The sequence below is a fragment of the Drosophila kikkawai genome, chromosome 3L, assembly GCF_030179895.1.
Source record: "Drosophila kikkawai strain 14028-0561.14 chromosome 3L, DkikHiC1v2, whole genome shotgun sequence".
Classification (NCBI taxonomy): Eukaryota; Metazoa; Arthropoda; class Insecta; order Diptera; family Drosophilidae; genus Drosophila; species Drosophila kikkawai.
In genome coordinates this window covers 24,956,701-24,976,558 of record NC_091730.1, presented here as the reverse complement: position 1 = coordinate 24,976,558, position 19,858 = coordinate 24,956,701, and the positions used below count along the sequence as shown (strand labels likewise).

The window sequence follows — 19,858 nt, the reverse complement described above, 5'->3', positions numbered from 1 at the left end:
AGGACTTTCCTTAGCCGAGCCAGACTGCTGCGGAAACCTGTCTCCCCGCATGTGTCGCTATAAGAAATATTTTCGGATAACAATTTCACCCTCCCGCATCCTTCGCACATTGGCAGCTCCAACATTTTCAATGCTTATTATGCAAATTTCGCCAGAGCTCCCCGAAAAAGAAAAATTAAGAAAACTGACAGTGATAGCCGTGGGACAATTTGCATCGTCTACAATTAAAATTTAAATCACAAGTAATTTAATTGAGCTAAACTCCTCGGGCCACTTCAATTTCCTAATGGCCCATGAGGGGAGATGGGGATGGCTGTGCTTTCGGAGCGCAATTAACCAGCAATTTTCGCATAAACGTTTCTTTCATAATTGAGATTTTGCCCCAACAAAGCAGAGCTGGATAGAATAAAAAAGAGTAAGAAAGAAGGGAAGAAAAATAGACAGGAGCAGACTTTTCAATTGGCAGCGTCGCCGTTGCTTGCTTTTGCTGAGAACTGCATTATCTCCATCATCATTACCTCGATGATTGCCTTCATCAACTGCCATATTATCGTCGGTTTTAATTTTTTGTTGGCTGTTGCTGGCAGTCGTTGCAGCTATTGCAATTGTTACCGAGCCGAGTTGAGGAGCCAAAGCCAAATGTCAAGGTGGGTTGAAACCGCGGCAAGTTTGGGTCTTGGAGTCGGGCCAAACCCTGAAACATTTTGCTATTCCTGCCGCAATTGAAAAAAAAAACGATTATACGTAGAAAACAAGAAAGGAAGCTAACTTCGGCACGCCGAAGTTTGTATACCCTTGCAGATTGGTTTCGATGTTTATATTATAGATTTAAATGCTGAAAACACTCACAAAACAGAGTTTCATTACATTTTACCTATACTTATTATGTTTACAGTTTGACAGTTACAGTTTTACATTCCCAGCTTTACATATTTTATACATTTGCCGATCGCTTCTATGGCAGCTATATGATATAGTTGTCCGATTTTTATAAAATTTATACCAAAATTCTAGAATAATAAAAAAAGCTTATAACTTAAAGTAGATGAAAATACGTTGAAAAACAACGAAGTTGTAATTTTTTTTCGATTAATTTCCCGATCGTTCCTATGGCAGCTATAAGATATAGTCGTCCGATTTTCATAAAATTTTTACCAAAATTCTTAAATAATATAGAGTGGCCATATCTAAAAAATGGTGCAAAAATGTTGAAAAACAGCAAAGTTATAATTTTTTTTCTAAAAATATATCGAACATTTGTATGGCAGCTATATGATATAGTCGTCCGATCCGGCCCGTTCCGACATATATAGCAGTGAGAGCATATAGAAGACTATATGCAAAGTTTTATTCAGATAGCTTTAAAACTGAGGGACTAGTTTGCGTAGAAACAGACAGACGGACAGATGGACAGACGGACAGACGGACAGACGGACAGACGGACATGGCTAGATCGACTCGGCTGTTGATGCTGATCAAGAATATATAAACTTTATAGGGTCGGAAAGGTCTCCTTCACTGCGTTGCAAACTTCTGACTGAAATTATAATACCCTGCAAGGGTATAAAAATGTGGGAGATGTCATTTGGCTGGGACTGCAGTGTTTTCGGCCATCCAGGCTACCTAAACCAGTCACAGGACGTCTTCAAAATACCTTCACCAGATCTTAAGGCCGATTCAATAAGCCTTTAAATGCACCAATTTCGCTCAGCTGAAAGTCGGAAAAGGACAGAGCCCCGAACAGACCCCACAAGTTGAGGCGTTTATGGTTATAGGTCCCGTGGGCGCAGCCAATGTGAAGAAGAACAATGCGCCGAAGGTTTCATCTCCGATTCGTTGGCGGGGAACTGCGAACACTTTAAGGCCGATAAAATTTGGCTGAAAGGGGAAAAGAGGATATGTTCGAGCTTCTCCGTCTCTGGCCCTCCTCTAGTGGCTCTTGAACAAGACACTTGGGTTGGTGGTATATTAAAAATACATGAGCAGCCCATGCACACAGGCCGAGGCTTCGTTTTCGGAAGTAGTCTGGCCTGGGCTCTACTTGAGGTAGAAGTGGCTTATTTACCTTACGATAAGTGCAGCCTGGAGTGCCATGACTCGACTTTACGGAACTCTTCCTCCCCCTGGCCAACTGCCTGCCTTAATCATATCAATAATTATTTCTTTGCCGGTGGTTGGGTTCTCTGACAGCGGCTCTGTTATATTTCGCTTAATGTCTCTCCGGAGCCTAATCGACTTTAATTTGAGGGAAGTTTAAGTGGGAATATTGAGCATGCTTTGTTGATACTTCAACAAGTCGCTGAGGCTCTCGATTTACTTTCGAGTTAATAAAGCAATGCCACCAAAAATCATTGCTCAATACAATGACGGAAACGAGGTGGACCTCGTCACATAAGTGACGGTATCTCGATCGAAACTCTTAAGACTTCTCAGACAACTTTAAAAATTTTATATAATGTCTCATCAGTATGAGAGTTAACATGAGAGGGCCCTGTCCTTCCGTCTTAGCTTTTTCGGTTCGACAGACAGTTGATTTCAGAAAGCCAACTGTACAAGAAGCTAAGTTTAGTAGAGAGTCCTGTATGTCCCTGCGATTTTAAGCACAATTCGGGGTTTAGCAGGACTCTGTTTTTCTTCTCTATCAGATATATTACAGAGAATCGTGATTTGCTTTGCAAAAAGTTGATCTGTTAGTTAGCTAAAATTTGGTTCTATGGGGCGGTTTCTTGCCTAAGAAACCGATAGCTCCAGATAACAAATATAACCGAAGAATTCCAGGATGGGACAAACCAAATCTGGTACAGACGCTTTTAATTGTAATGCCAAAAAGGCATTACCGCGTACTAGACCTTACTGTTCATTTGTTTTGGGGGCCTCGGTTATTATTGATTTATGTCCTAACCGCAATGATAACTCTGCCAAAACGTCAAAAAAACAAAAGTTGGGGACAACATAAGACAAAACGTAGCAGCATCTATTAATGGACAGGGCCGGGCCAGGACATTTTTCTTTTTGGACCGGACCTACCCTGGACAAATTTTTTAAGCCAATTTGCGTATGGGCTTCAATTAAAATGTCACATGAGCTGTAAAACTGTTTGAGCCTGAGCCTGTCATTCGAGGTGACAATGAGCGGCGGATATAAGATATGATGACAAGGGGATGTATGTATATGTAAGGAAAGGACTGCAGGAAAGGACATACTTATGATGGAAAATTGGAATGGAACCCCAAAGAGGAAGAATTTTCTCTCTCTACTACGCTTTATCGCGAGCCCTTTAGATGTGAGTACATCATTCTTAACAAATATTTTCCTATTTTTTGTTATTTTTATAGCAAATCCAACTAATTAGATTTTTTTGTGGCTCCATTGACATCAAACGAATTCCTTCGCTTAGCAGTTAATTAAGGCGGATTAGGGTGGCCCCAAATCTACCACATACACACGCTGTAAATCTGTGTCTGCATACTTGCGGCAGAGGATATGGAATAGAAAATCCGAGTCCTTTCCAACTCGGTTGGATGTCAGCGTAGGAGGATCCACCAGGATTGCATGCGCACATATTATCCTCAATTAGCGCGCTTATTGTTGGCTCTACCGGCTCTTAAACCCCTCGCCACTCCCGTTCTCGGTTCTGGATAGTTTCCACTGGGGGAGGCTTAGGCTTAAGTACCGAAAGTTAGGCGCTTTCCATGAAATGCAAACTTTACGTTTCGACTGCCACTATCCATAAACCACCGCCTGCCTCCTTTTCTCACTCCGCTCTCTGCTGTCCCTCTGCGCTCTCCATCTCGTTCCCGCTGATGCCGTGGCAGGCCATGTTGTTGTTTTTATTTGTTATGCATTTTGCCCGGAAATTGGAGATAATAAGCATATTGTTGTGCGAAAACAATGGCCGCGCTAATGATGTGCATCTGTGTTGGTAAGGCACTGCCACGCGTGTGTGGGGCGAACAAGCAGAAATCTGAAAAGAATTTGTAAATTAAGACCAATAACTATAAAGAAACCTATTTTTGGGATGCTGAAAGTTGTATACCCCTGCAATTTGCAATCGGATTATTTGAAATTTTATATTTACAGTTTTATATTTACATTTTCGTAGCCTTTTAATTTGGATAAAATAAAAATAAAACTTCTATATAGTAGATATATTATTATAATTTTATTAAAATATATATAAATGGATATTTTCATGTTTATATCCTTTCAAGATATTCTAACATTAGTCAGAAGTTTGCAACGAGTAATTGTTCCTAAACTGTATGATAAAGTCATCTGATCTAGCCCGTTAAGACTTCTGTACTACCTACCTATTTTCAAAGTTTTGTTCATATTAAAAACAATTAAATAACTGGCACTTGTTTGCTTATTAACAGACAGAAAGACGGACATGGACACGGCTGTTTATGATAATTAACAGATGCGCTGAGTGGGAAGACAGTATTAAGTTCTAAAGTTGTATGCAGGTATCTACAACTTTTCCCAATTTTTGTATGTATGCTATAGGATATAGTTGTCTGATCCAGAAATGATTATTTAAATTCTGCCTCGAGGCATATACATAATTACAGTGGGTAAAATTTTATATCGATATTTATGAATTTAATTTAATTTAATTTATTTTTACTTTCTTAATTTCATGATATATTATATGTATATGAGATATGCCTGTGTAATATATAAACATTTTATTTACTTTCTTAAATGTTTTTAATTTATTTAATCGTTTTATATTTACATAGCTGTCATAGGAAGGACATTTTTTCCCGTTTCTTTTACGTTTAACGCTTTTTTTTTAACGCTGACAACCCTCAAATGGTCCCTTTCAAATACGATTCAGGGGCGGCGAATTTGCAATAATGTTGAAGGTTAGAATCCAACCAATTTTAAGGTGCAACCACAAAATAATAATATTTTTGCTTGAGGTAATTCAGTTATGCAATAATGTTCCTAAAACCTCAAAGAATAAAATACAATTAACATTTGACATGATCGTATGTTAAAATAATTAATTTCTGGTTTTGCGGATCTGAATCCATATGGCTAGACGGAAAGTTACCAAACGGTTTCGCTGGGAAGTTAACAGATGCGTAACAGAGGGAAATACGAATCCGTAAGGATTTTTCGGAAGTGAAAACTATAACAAGATCTTGCGGAAGTGGAAACTAGAACAGGCCTGAATATCTATTTAGATAATGGTTCCTTTCGATTAAATAACTAAAATTAATTTCAAACCTTTGACTTTCACTACATCTATGGTAGTACATAAAACCTGATTATAATAATTTAGGCTTCTTCTATAATTAGGTTTTCACATTTTTTAACCAGCGTTTGCATTCGTATTGTAGTCCTTCCTCAGCGCAGCTTAGACAAAGTACATTACATGGCTTGGGGTGAAGACCAAAAAACTTAGAATGGAAAACACAACAAAACTAATTGAATTAAAACTAAATGCAACTTTTATCCCCAGCAATTACGGAAGTGGATGACAAGGGGATGGGTCGTAAATGGGGGGGCAAAACATCAAGCCATAGAAATACATTTTCATTTTCATTTCTATTTCATTACAATTTCATTTAAGTGAAGCTTAAAAGCGCACCAAATGGCAAATGGCTGCCTGCCGTGGCAATTATTTTTGTAGATTTTCCCCATTCCCGGGCTCTTTCTCCGCCTTCCCAATGTAGGTAAACAATGGCAAAAACACGAAGTAAGAAGCAAGCCCAAGCCACCTGGAAAACCATGGACAGGGAGGAGGCTCTTGAGGACGAAACAACAGCAGGCTCCAGATTGAAAAACAAGTTAATTGCAATAGCTTTACTTGGCTTTGGCTTGACTTTACCTGCAGCAAGCCGGCCAAGCAATGAAAGTTAACATCTTCTTTATTTTGGTTGGTAAGGCCAAGCTTGAACGCCGATTGGGTATTTCTTATTGTTTTGTCGGAATAGTCGTGAATATTTTAAGCTATTTCAATGATCACTCTCGCGCTCATTTCGGTGTAGCCGCTTCTCTTAGCTTGAAACTCGAGTAATTAATTTCCTAAACACACACACGTTCAGGCACTGAGCACGTCCATAAATACTTTTGTATATTGAATATTTTATTTATACCTTACCAGGATTCAGTCTCTTTTGAAATGTTTTAGCTGGCTCCTGCTCCCTTTTATTTTCCAGCACTTTCTCGACTTTTCTTTTAATTGTTCACCTCAGTCGCATGTGCTCAAGTCATTTTCAATTGTATTTTAATTAAACTCACCGCTAAAAAGAGCAAAACCAAGGACGGTAACGTTAACAGGACCATAGGTTCCTGCGGCTATAAATTTAACGGGGCTTTGGGTCATAAATTTTCAATTGCCTTTTAATTTGCATATACTTAGCCCAAGAAAGGGCCATAACAATAACATCCATTTAACCGCAGACCAGCCATTGTGCGACTAATTACAGCTTCTTAATGAATAGGCACAGCGCGGCACTTACCTGTAACGAAAGCAAAAGAATGTTCAGGTGTTTAGATAGGTGTTCTGTCATTATGTTTAAAAACTTTGGCAAACAAAAGCTAAAGTTTATATTTTTATAAAAACTTGTATATAAAAAAGGATTGGTAAATAAATACGATTAAATATAACCTTTGTTAATTTGCAAGATGCGCAATAGCATTTTGCATCTTTAATCTTAAAAATTCGGATGATTTCATCATATAAGTGAAAGAAAAGTTCAAAATTGTTATTTATAACGTTTATAAAAATATATATACATATTATTTATATTTCCAAACTGGTTTTTATACAAAAGAGTTACGAATGTAAAATATTTGCTTACCAGCAGAGTAGTTTACTTTTACGAAAGAGTATTAAAAACTAATGAATTAACAATAACCTTACTAAGAAATTTGTAGAACTCTATCGTATGGAATTCATACATTCATTCATTGTATAGTTCCTCTCTTATATAACTTTTTTTTTAACTCGGTGGTAGTATTCCTAAAATTTCTGCAATTCCTTAACAACAGCAACCAACTGAATAAACGTAATATTCTACTTGACTATCTTTTCCTCTGGCTTGGGTTTGCATATTATTGTGGATACCTTGCTGTTTAATATTCCAACAAACGTTGTATTGTTCTAAGGGTTTTTTAGCATGCTTGCACTTACTGTAGTCGGTCCTTTCCCCATTTGGTACTAATGCCTGCTTGGCTCACTGAGTCTAGTTGAGTTAAGTTGGAAATTCATAGTGGGAGGCATTAGTAGCTCATATGTACATTTTTCTCTACAAATAATTTACGAAACGCTTTCAATCTGGGCCAGAGAAACTTGCAGATTTTTGCCCGCATAGTTCAGTTTGTGGATGTGCGGTTAGATTTTAGTATCCAAATAATTTTCGGAAATAGTTCTCTCCCTTAAGGGGGTCTTCTCATTCAAAAGCCGTTTTTTTGACCCTTTTTAAAAAAATTCTTATTTGAAAACGCAAAGAATAATTGAAAACTTTTTTTATTTATTGTATTCAAAAATGTTCAAAGTAACTAAAAAAGTTGTTCTTGCCTCGATACGAGGGTTGTTCAAAGAGTAATGAGACTTCAAACTTGATGGTCGAAAAAAAAGGTGTCGTCCTGGCGGCCACGATTCAGGGTCTCCAGAGCGTCCGAAATGAAAAATAAAAACGGGGTTATAATCAGAATAGATGTCATTTTCGGGTGACGGAACAGATTTTTTTAAAAATTTTTTTAAACAAAATGGCGGCTATTCAAAAAAAAAATTCTGTTTCGGGCTTTTTTTTGTAGTTTAGTGTAAAAAAAAAATATTTTAAAAAATTTTAAAAAAATCTGTTCCGTCACCCGAGAATGGTGACAATTCTGCGTCGATTCCACTTCGTTTCATGAAAATCGGTTTAGTTAAACTGGAGATACCATGGCCGCCAGTTCGAAAAACGTGGTTTCGAGATAAACGCGTTTGAAGTTTGAAAAAAAGCTCATTTTGCATAGAACTTGCTTCACAAAAAAGGCTGTATCTTCTAAAGTATTTCGATTTCTAAAAATCCTTTTGGGGACATATACACACCATCCCAAGCTATAAATAAATGCAAAAAAAAAATCGAAAAAAAAAAGTTGCCCAATGAGAAGACCCCCTTAATTTGTCGAAAAAATAGAAATGGTCTGAGCAGTTTGGTAATAATGCTAGAATCCTAAATAATTTAAAATATTTAAATATTTGAGTACCGCAAAAACCTAAAAAAGAACACATATTTATAAAAAAAACATAATGCAAATTGTCCTACAGCGCTCTCCTTTTCTACGTGGTTTGTTTATGAAACAAAGGTAAAAGAGCTCCTCGGTGTACGCAATTAATGCCGCATATTGTTCTCAGATCTCGGACAGTCTGCGCCTCCCCGGCACGATGCCTATTTGGCAACCCTTGAAACCATTGTTATTATGGATTATTGCCTACATATATCTCTTATACGCAACGTGAAGGCTTGCACAGTGCTGTTGCGTTGCGTATTTACGATTGTGCAGAGACGAAAACCCACCACACAAGATAAACAGGCGAGGCCAGAGAGTCGGAGTCCATGGAAATTAAGCCAATACCAATGACTGGACTGCGGTTGCTGCTCGAATGAGTCTCAGCCACGTTAATTGCAACGCTTTGTGAAGTCTTTCGTGCCACTCCCGGCTCATCCACTAACGGATGCATGTGTGCATATCCCGCTGCCCAGAGAGGAGCGTAGAGTCATGCATTTTTTCGCCGTGCGGTTTTCCCCACATTTTCCAGACTGCGTGCGGAATATTTACTGCATGGCACATTAAGCAGGCAAGTGGTGATATATTTGAGTTTATGAGTGCCTTCCGCATCCTGCCCACCCAAAAGATCCTAAAATTAACTGTTTTTACCCGCTTCTCATAAGAGAGTATATTGAGTTTGTGTATTTAATCGATCTATATATTAAATTGGAGTAAAAAGTTGCTTTGAATAAATATTAATATAAAATATAATATCAATATTATATATTACATATGGGCAATTCTCTGATGTTGAACGCATTTAAACTGAAAAAATCATGTGCCAAGACTATTTTTATTTTACAAAATTTGAAACTTTTAGCTTTCATTATAGTCGTATGACACTCTAATGCAGTTTTCATTAATTAGCTACTTTATTATAACATTGAAAGAGACATGTGTAATTTTGCTTGGATTATTTTGGTAACACGACTACGGTCACACCGGTCGAAAAAGGTAAACAATAAAATCGGCCGCCATTCGCGGAGTATTACTATGAATTTTTTTAATTTTTACGTCGAAGTATTCACGCATAAATGAAGGCAGAATACTTTAAATTTATGTTTTTTACCTATAATGCTTAAATTTTTTTAATTATTACCAAAAAAAATTTTTTAATCAATTTTACAGCGCAAGAACCTTGACACCGCAAAACATATTATTTTTCCTAATGTTCTCATATTTTTTCAGTTCAAAAACCAGCGAAATGATATAAAAATAAAATTCTCATTGTGAGACCATACTGCCAATAAACTGGCTAATACATTTTTCAATTTTCTTCATTAAAACCGTATTTTTTTTATCGAGTGTCTAGTATATATTATGTAGATCTATCGATTTTCCCGGTAATGAAGTAGCTATGCATTATTCTAATGCATTAGAGTACCATATAGTCGTCTTGCTCGCACTTGTGTACAACGCTATAGCGCTGTCAAACCTTTAATGAAGTCTCTAATTAATGCGCTAATGTCATCATATTATTAATAAAACCTATTGAAAGCAATTGTTATACTCTTCTATACTTATATAGTCTTTCCATTACAACAAAAAATATACATTTTAAAAAATGAAATCCGGAGTAGATAGAAATGTGTTGAAAAAAAAACATGGCTACCACGCCTGAATTACTCAAACTATCGGCAACTGAAAACAGCTGTTCCCATTTGAACTGCTTTTACGATATTTTCAGTCATTTAGTGACTCCGAAGTCGCTGAAAATATCGACTGTATGACCGAAAAGCCAGTGGGCTAAGGAGTTCGTTTGAATTAAAGATGTTTATGGCAAAATTAAAAGACCATTAGTTTAAAATAATTAAAGATTATATAAAAGAATTCAAAAGGTAAGGTCCATGTCATGCAACTAAGATTTTATGTAAAAATTAAGGGGCAGAATTTCTGGCATTACGGCTGAAAATATCGGCGATACATAGCCTATATTTTTAGTAATTCGGTTATTTAGTCGTAAAGAGAATACTCAGTATATTGGAAAACAACATCGATGTTGTTATCGATAGTCACGAAATCATCAATTTCTCCCCACCTCTAATCTACAGGATGAAAAATTGTGATCATATGTTTTACCCACTCTGAGTTCTGCGGCATTTTAAAACTGTACCACATATATATCCAAGTATAATACTAATACAAGTAAAAAAAGCGTCAGTAGTTAAAGTCATGGAAGTGTAAGTCAATCTAAATACTGAAGGTCTTAAATCCCTTTGTCAAAACACATTTTCTGCATTCAATTTTAGTCAAATCTGTCGCGCTTGCCTGGGAACGTCACCTGTAATGATCAACATATTCGAAAACGCTCCAGGACTAGGGATCTCCATCGCCGATATGATCACTCAATGCACTCCCTACGAGATTTATAAAGGAGATTGCTATCCCGAAAACATCTGCGACTCTTGCCTGCACTGTGCTCGAGCCGCCTTCGAGATACGCCAAACCATAGAGACGAGCCACCAGATCTACCTCCAGATGAAAAATACTAAAAATCTACCAGTCAACGTAAATCACGGTGTTGGCTTCAGCGAGAGAAAGAAAAAGCATAAATGCCTTAAGTCGTCTTCCCATAAAAGTATTCTTAATGCACACGCTGGAGACAAACCGTATAAATGTTCTCACTGTTCAAAGTCGTTTTCCCATAAAGGCTATTTTAATGTACATATGCGAACTCACACTGCAGAGCGACTGTACAAGTGTTCCCACTGCTCAAAGACGTTTTCCCAGAGAAGTAATCTCAATACACACATCAGGAATTGTATTGTAGAAAAAACATACAAGTGTTCTCACTGCTCAAAGTCGTTTCCAAGGCAATCTCATCTGCAGAGACACATCCGAACCCACACGGGTGAGAGGCCGCATAAGTGTTCCCACTGTTCAAAGTCGTTTTCCACGCGAATTCATCTGCAAATACACCTCCGAACTCACACTGGAGAGCGACCATACAAGTGTACCCACTGCTCAAAGTCGTTTACCCATGAAACTACTCTTAAAGCACACATCCGAACTCACACCGGAGAGCGACCATACAAGTGTTCCCACTGCTCAAAGTCATTTTCCCAGAGAAGTGGTTTGATTGAACATAACCGAAATCACACTGGAGAGCGACCATTCAAGTGTTCCCACTGCTCAAAGTCGTTTAGCCATAAAAATACTCTTAAAGAACACATCCGAACTCACACCGGAGAGCGACCATACCAGTGTTCCCACTGCTCAAAGTCATTTTATACGACGTATCAGCTTAAAATACACATCCGAATTCACACCGGAGAGCGACCATACCAGTGTTCCCACTGCTTAAAGTCGTTTGTACAGAGTGGTCATCTCAGTAACCACACCAGATATTGTATTGGAGAGAGACCATTCAAGTGTTCCCACTGCTCAAAATCATTTTCCCAAAAAGGTCATCTTAAAACACACATCCGAACTCACACTGGAGAGCGACCATACAAGTGTTCCCACTGCTCAAAGTCATTTTCCCATAAAAATTCTCTTAATATTCATATCCAAACTCACATTCAATAGTTTGACTATTTTTTTTCTCTGAAAAGGACCAATCAACGCACCCCAAGCCACACAGAATACGCAAATTATTCAAATTCTATTTCTTATTTTATTTTATTCTTTTTTTATTTTATTCATTTTTTTATTTTATAAATAACTGAATTGTTAACTAACATTAATGATACCTGCACATAAGCTTGCACCAATAAATAAATTTACTTGAATTAAAAATGTTGTTTTTATTTTGACGAAAATAGTATAATACTTTGGTATGCTTTGCTTGCCCTACTCCATTGAGCCCCTTTAAGCTCGACACGAAACACTCTCCCAGCTATAATATTTTTTGATATGCAGCGATATTTGCAAATTCACAGATTGTAAATATTCGATCAATACAGACGCAAAAATTTATTGTTTTCCTTTTCTTATATATATATATATATATATATATATATGTATATATATATATATATATATGTATATATATATATATATATATATGTATATATATTGTTTTTTTTTTTTTTTTTTTTTTTTTTTTTTGAAAAAGTTTACTACTTTCGTTTCGAATACACGTAGATTATGATACTAGCGCATTAATTATGGGCCTATGACATTGTAGTGCAGTTTTCATTTATTAGCTATGTTTAGAACCTTGAAAAAGTCAACTATATGTGTAATTTTGCTTGGATTATTTTGGTAACACGACTAAGGTAAACAATAAAATCGGCCGCCATTCGCGGAGTATTACTATGAATTTTTTAATTCTACGTCGAAGTATTCACGCATAAATGAATGCAGAATCCTTTAAATTGATGTTTTTTTACCTATAATGCTTAACATTTTTTTAATTATTACCAAAAAAAATTTTTTAATCAATTTTACACCGCAAGAACCTTGCCACCGCAAAACATATTATTTTTCCTAATTTTCTAATATTTTTTCAGTTCAAAAAACCAGCAAAATTATATAAAAATAAAATTCTCATTGTGAGACCATACTGTCAATGAGCTGGCTAATACATTTTCAATTACAATTTTCTTCATTAAACCCGTATTTTGTTATCGAGTATCTAGTATATTTTATGTAGATCAATTGATTATCGCGGCAATGAAGTAGCTTATTCATTATTCTAATGCATTAGAGCGCCATATAGTCGTCTTGCTCGCACTTGTGTAAAACGCTATAGCGCTGCCAAATCTTTAATGAAGTCTCTAATTAATGCGCCTGTGTCATACGGCTATTATCGCGGCAAATGCATTATTCTAATGCATTAGAGAGCCATATAGTCGTCTTGCTCGCACTTGCGTAAAACGCTATAGCGCGGTCAAATCTTTAATGAAGTCTCTAATTAATGCGCCAGTGTCATACGGCTATTAGCACTATAATTGGTGCTAAGATCGATTGTTCGTTTTCAAGATAATTAGAAAAATATAAGGCCTTCGGAAGCAACCGTAGGAAATCTCCCTTTCAAAAAACCAGTTTGAGCACTGATTTCGGCTAAACGTAATGAAATATATTAATGCGATAAATTTTAATGTATTTTGCATAGATTGATCTTAGTAATGATTTTAGTTTAACTTTAAGATATTAAGCTTTTTCTTTTTAATTAATTTATAATCCTAAACATTTAATTTTATTTCTACTCTTGTATTTTTCAAGTGATCTTAGAAAGATAAAGTCAAAGCATAATGCCTATGTTTTAGAAGTTTTTATGATGTTTTTCACCAAAATAATGAAAAATTGAGTTTGCTCGAATTCGCATTCGAATATTTCCAAGTTTGTTTAAAAAAATGCTAAATTCTTTCAAATTTGATCAATTTGAGCATTTCTTTATGCTACTTACAGAACTTTTGAATGTTTTTGGTGTCGGTTGCTGTTCTTGACATTTCTCAGATATAAGTTTTTCGCTGGACTATTTTTCTTTTGATTAATTGGAAAATCCGTAACGAAATAGTAAAGAATACGCAATGCCTTGAGGGGTATTCCGCGATCGGGTCCTGTTTCTCCTTGTTCAGTGGCGAGAAGATGATTTGGCCTGCCAGGGCTTATTGCAGCGTTAAATTCTTGCGGTTTTTGTGTATTTTCCAGGCCAGACACACATTACTTGCCAACTCACTGAGCCAAGCTAACCTAAATTATTGATAAACTGTTTTTGCAGTTGCCTTGGGTAATTAGAGCTAGGCAGCCGATTGGAAAATGATGTAAAAAAGTATAAAAACAATTAGTAGGAGTTGCTTTAGCGAGTGAACTCACTCCCATCACACTTTCAACTTTCAGGGCGATTTCGTTCTCTCTAAGAAGCCGCAGCAATTTAATTTTTTTTTTACCGAAGAAAATAAGTTTTCAGCAGGAGTAAAAGTTTCCCCAATGCAAAACTGAGCAAATATTTGCCCTTCGACTTTGGAAACAGCACCTGCAGTCCGTTAAGGTCCATCAAGGTGCACCTAGGAGCGGGCTGGGGAAAATACCTGGTATCAAACAAAAGGCAGAACATTTTACTTGGCTTTTGTTATTAAAAAATTCCTAAAATTACTAAAGATAAATATTAATAACAAGCCGCAGCTAACAGTTGCTTTTCCGGCCCTGCAATAGTCCTTCGTCTGCAGTTTGTTGTTAGCAGGTATTTTTTAATTTGCATTGTGCGGCTTGAGGTAGAGTGCGGTATGGGTGTCCGGGGGCCGAGGCCGTGGGGGCTGGGGGAAAGACAAACTCAAACAATTTGCGTTTTTCATTAAGTCATCTTTCTTCTCCTCCCATCTCCCGGTACTCCGCCGCTCCCAGCACAAGCAACTTGGGAGTTTATTATATGAAATAATTTATCCGAGTGGCATGCCTTCGGCCCGGGCCAGAGCGGAGCGCAGGACAGCTGTCATTAAATGCAGGAGCAAGCATTTGAATAAGCTTCCCATATCCAGGAGAAGAGGAGATTTTGGCTAAAGCAGCGCTGGATGCGGTCGATGGAACGAAATAAGTTGCTGGTCAGCCGGACATCTTCCTTCGCCGCACTTACGGATGATGTATGCAAGCCAAAAGGAAAGACACTGGCAAAGACGGACGGGGTCTGGAGTTCAGTGCATTTAATAGTTTCCATTTTGTTAAATTTCTGCTGCTGCCTGCGGCTTTTGACGTTGGCACTTCCGTTTCCGCTTGAATTATCGCGCACAGCAGGCGGCGGCGGGTTGCAAGAGGCGGGCCACGGGAAATTGCATTAACTGTGGCAAAAGTCGCTGGCAGCCTTTGGGTGGCCTGTCTGCGTTTAATATGCAACTTTCCACACACACACCCAAGCTGCGACACACCTACCTTTAGCTGTCTTGCGTCATTTTGAAATATTTGTGGCATCAAATGCAGTCGTCAACTTGATTAAATGTCATGCATAAAGCAACAGCCAAGCTGCAGATGAAGATGGAGCTGCAGATGGGAATGGTGAGCGGTGGTGGTGTGGGCTGTGGGTTGTGGACTGTGTGGCAAGCAAGAAATTGCAAGGCGTTTGAATAAAAAAGGCAGGCAGCGGAATGAAGATTGTGGCAGGGAGGAAGATGACTAAAAGCAACTGCCAGATGAGTTGAGCATAGGAAGCTGCAACCTGCCGAGATGACATGACCCCAAAGTGACATGCAGATTTGTTTGCCAGAAATATTACTTATGGTTCCGGCTTTAGTGCTATGCCCCGTGGGGCATTTTCAAAGGAAGGGATCAATTACAAAATGAAATGTGACTCACTCTTTAAAAATCGAATTTTGCATACTTTTTGTGAGCTTTTATAAAATGTGTTATTGTTTATGTAATAGATAAAAGAAAAAAGATATCGGGATGCAAACATAGCTAGATCAACTCGGCTGTTAATGGAAAAACAGAATATATTTTACATATTGCTTTACTACGGTATATATATTCCTTAAATATTCACGTTTGGTAGTTGATTTCTATCAATTTGTATAAATAGCCATATTGCAGATTCGAAAAGTTTAGGATAGTCTTGCTTATAAACTAAGGCATTAAAAATCAAAAGTCATTGCAAATTTTGGGTAGACTAAGCTAATAAATCTTTAGAAAGCAGGCAAACTCACTAGGGTGTATAGCTCGTTACGGAAACAAAAAAAGGTATCTTCAGGTGTCTTTTGCTTTTAATAATTTAGCTAGGTAACTTATTTTTAGGCATAATCAGTAAATATTAAAAGTAAAGGATAAAGGGCTCGCTCATCTGGTTTCTGGTTTCTGTTGCTTAGCTGAGAGTTTAGTATGATACATATCTTTTTTACCAAGATTAAAAGTGGCAGCAGCAATAGGTCTCGAAATATAATGAACGTGCTGACAGATAATGTCATCAAATGTCGTGTCCAGCCTATTGCTTCTTACTTGCACACACAGATTCGAAAAATTCATTACTTTAATTTCTTTTGACATAAACATACGAATGCAGAATATATTTGTGAATTGAATCAATTTATCTGAAATTTCTAGGACCAGAACAGAAGGGAGCCGAGGGCGCCCAGAAATATGCAGCAATTTATTTTATCTGCCCGCTTGCCAAACCTCTTTCTGTTCATTTGATTGAAAATGCGAATTACTTATGTATAGCCGAGCATTCTCTGTTGGCTATATACGGCGAGTGGCAAATCTGAAATCAAATCAAATCAATTTCCTCAAACGTTACTTGCTAGCCTGAGTTCCATCTTTCTCCCAGCGTCACTGACTTTGACGTTCCCCGTTCTGTTTGGAATTTTATCCCTGTCTGATCGAATTTACATTTTTGTGGCACATTTCAGAGCTGGCACATTATGAGGGGAAGGACGCTGATGGGTTTCCTTTAATTATGCCATCGGCGAAAGTTTTTGTCTGACGGAGCGGAATTCAAAAGTCCGTAGGTCGAGCGAAGATCAGGACGGAAGCTGTCAATAGAACACAAAGAATTCTTGTAAAACAGGCAGCAACACTAAAAAACTTCAGTCAGCTAGCGAATTGCCTAAAGCCACATGAGCAAACTCATTTTAGTTGGCAGGGCAAACAAAGCCACAAGAATGTTAAGCATTTTATAAATTACTATTTTATCGAGGGTCAGGTCAGACAGTCAACTAAACATGCCATCTCTTTGCAGGACCTACACCATCGATCACTTTCTGGGTCTATGCACAACGCACCAGACATAATTAGCAAAAGAATGTTCCCATCAAATGGGCAAAATGGTTCAAAATGCGACCCGAAAGTGTTGAAAAGGCTGGCAATAAAAACTCACTGAGGAAATCTGAAAGTTATGAATCAAAAATAATAGGAAAAAATAAGGCGGACAGAGGAGGAAACTTTTTATGATTTCAATAAAGTTGTTAACTTTATTAAAATTTTTCCTTGGCTCAAGAAAAGTTGTCTAGAAGCCAGCCAAGCATAGAATTACTATGAGAAAATACTTTCGCTGACTACGACGTCCATAAATTGACAATTTAAGTCCGGGCTCAGACGGGTATCCGAATAGGGGGAAGTGGGGCGGAGGCAACTGGAGTAACTAGCGAAAAAGTTGTACTAAACTCGCGCATCAATGAAGCATAAATGCATAATGCTAAAGGCAAGTCAAACTAATAAATGTTCAACAATGAAAGGGGCAGTGCTCAGCGGCAGGACAATCATCCTCGTCCTCCGCGTCATCGTCCTTTATGGCCATCATCGTTACATGCTAAATTACACGCCAAATTGCGCACAGCCAGCCAGCTCTTTGGCTTATTGATTTTAAGTAAAAATCTGACTCCTGGGTCTCTGTAAATACAAATCGAAGGGAGACCAGGATTCCGAGTTGGAATCCAAAGTACAGGCCACTTGTGCCATAAACAAATCAAATATTTCTCATATTTCTACGATTTTCACGCATAGTTGCATCAAAGAAGGATTGCAAGGCAGCTGCAAAATGTATTGCATGCCCCCGTAGAGCAGGCCAGCGGCAGGTGCAGGTGCAGGTCAGAAGGCGGAGCCTGGCAAGCAATGCCGATGCCCAAAACTTGGTTTTTTGTGGCAATGCGAACGAAAAAATGCATAGTTAAAGTACGGTTACTCCCTTTCCTTAGTATTCAGGATGTATGTTGTAGGTTGTACTCATAAATTCATCATTTAATCGAAGGAGGCAGTTGGCAAGGGCGAAACAGTCATCGATGGCATCAAGCATCGTTTCACAGCTCAGTGGACAGCAGATTTATCGAGCGCTTCTTAGGATTAGGTGCTTCGACCGCCGAGATTCCCTGTTGCTAGTCACAACCAGCGATTTATTCACAGCTGTGTATATGTTCCGGACCTCAACTCAATTAGCAGGTAGCTCGCAATCAACTTTAGCTTTTTAAAACAATTTGCATGGGTTGTTGGCGAGCAGTTTCGGCATTCCATAGTTGGTCGAAACCTATAAATGTGTGCCACATAATTAAAAACCCAACTTTATCAGCAGATATGGAATGAGACATCAGGAGAGGGGGGCAGGGAGAAGAAAAAACCCGAAGTAAACAACTAAAAACAAGCTAAATAAAAGGTAAAAATTATGAAGTACTTCATATTCCCATCTCAGCCGCTCGTCTCCCTTCTCGTTCCTAGAGCAAAAACTCAAACCAAAGTAGTGGCCCGGGGTACAAGCAATCAACAAAAAACGACCTCGTCAACAACTCCAGCTTAAGAGAAAAAATATCACAATTGGGTGGAAGAGGGAAAGGGACGAGAAATGGGCGTTCTGGGGGCCGGGCCAGCATCATCATCATCCACATCACCCATGGCAACTTTGTTGCTGGCAGCATAGTTGGCGGCAAAAAAAGTTCTCCGGGGATAAGTTGGCAGGGGAAGCTGGCTGTGGGGCCCTCTTCAACGATTGCTAAGCAACGCAACAGTTTGCCATGGCTATAATACGTTATAATTTGTTATTGAGTTCTGTTCAGAGCAGCTGCAAAAATGCTGGAAAAAACGAGAAACGAGAGCAGCCAGACCTGGGCTGAGCCGAGCTGGGGGGTGGTGGCAAATATGGGAAAAAGTAAACAAAAATAGAAAAAGGATTCAAGCCATACGCGAAGACCAGTTACACTTTCTTAGGGACATGAAATTATAGAAAGTTATACTCTACAGATATTGAAAAATATCAAGCATTTGCTTTTTGGGGTTTTTGTATCAATTCAATTCAATCCGAATTTAGCTATTCCCTTTTTCTTGTGCGGAGAGAGTATGCGTTCCTGCGCTTAAGGGTGCTATTATAGCTGTTTTTGTACTCGGGTCCGAAAACGGCCTGCGCAAAAAATGTATATCTATGAATATGATTGGCAGAAACAGCTTTTTAGTGCCTGGTAGTCCCTTTTATTTGTTGTATTTATTTCATATTTCCTACCTCGTTTCCACCCTCACCAGCTCAGCTGTCATGGGAAAGAAGTATAAAAATAAACTTTTTTCAATTTGGTTAGTGCTTTGTGTGTGTTGTGCCTTATGAAATTGATGCTCGAAAATCGCACTCAATTAGTGGGGATTTAATATTTATTTATTGTAGCTGTTGCTTCCCATCGCAACAGCTAAGATTGTCAAGCCCGAAAGCCCGGTTAGAATGTTTATGCACTTAACTTGATTCATTGCCAACATTCGAATTGATTATTTGATATCAAGTAACTGTCTTAGGGTGTTGGATGCTATAAACAAATGTCTATATTTCTGATGATTATTGCTTTTGGTTTTAAGATTTTTATTGATTATTCATTGTCATAATAACTGACATTAAATTAAAAGGACATCTGTTATCCAAGGTGGAAAACAAGCCAAAAGCTTATAGAAATACGTTCAAAAGTTGTATCTTAATGAATAAGCTGGCTTTTTGGGAAAACGGGTAAAAGCTTATTCAGCTGTTGTACTTTTATAGAAAATATTATGACAACTACTACTAGAACAGAGCTTAGAAAGCTTTCTTACATACAGCCACTGTTAACAATTGGGAACTTTAAAAACTTTTTAACCGTAGCTTTATGAAGCCCCAACATGTCCTTGAAAGCTCAAAGGACCCAAAGCTTTTCGCACAAGTTTAAAAGCTCATTCGCCTGTATAACAGTTCCCAAAGGCACAACGCACTTAACAGTGT

General features: G+C 37.9%; 2 protein-coding genes across 6 annotated transcripts in view; one reads left to right on the top strand and one right to left on the bottom strand.

The window, feature by feature from the left end:
* Positions 1 to 19,858, bottom strand: part of bru3 (bruno 3) — a 265,769-nt gene that overhangs the window by 231,114 nt on the left and 14,797 nt on the right. The window lies entirely within an intron of this gene.
* LOC108084761 (zinc finger protein 211-like) lies at positions 11,203 to 11,822 on the top strand (the record flags this gene model as incomplete). Its single annotated transcript, XM_070284950.1, has 1 exon — positions 11,203 to 11,822. A coding segment is annotated over one exon (597 nt), but the record flags the coding sequence as incomplete, so codon positions are not given.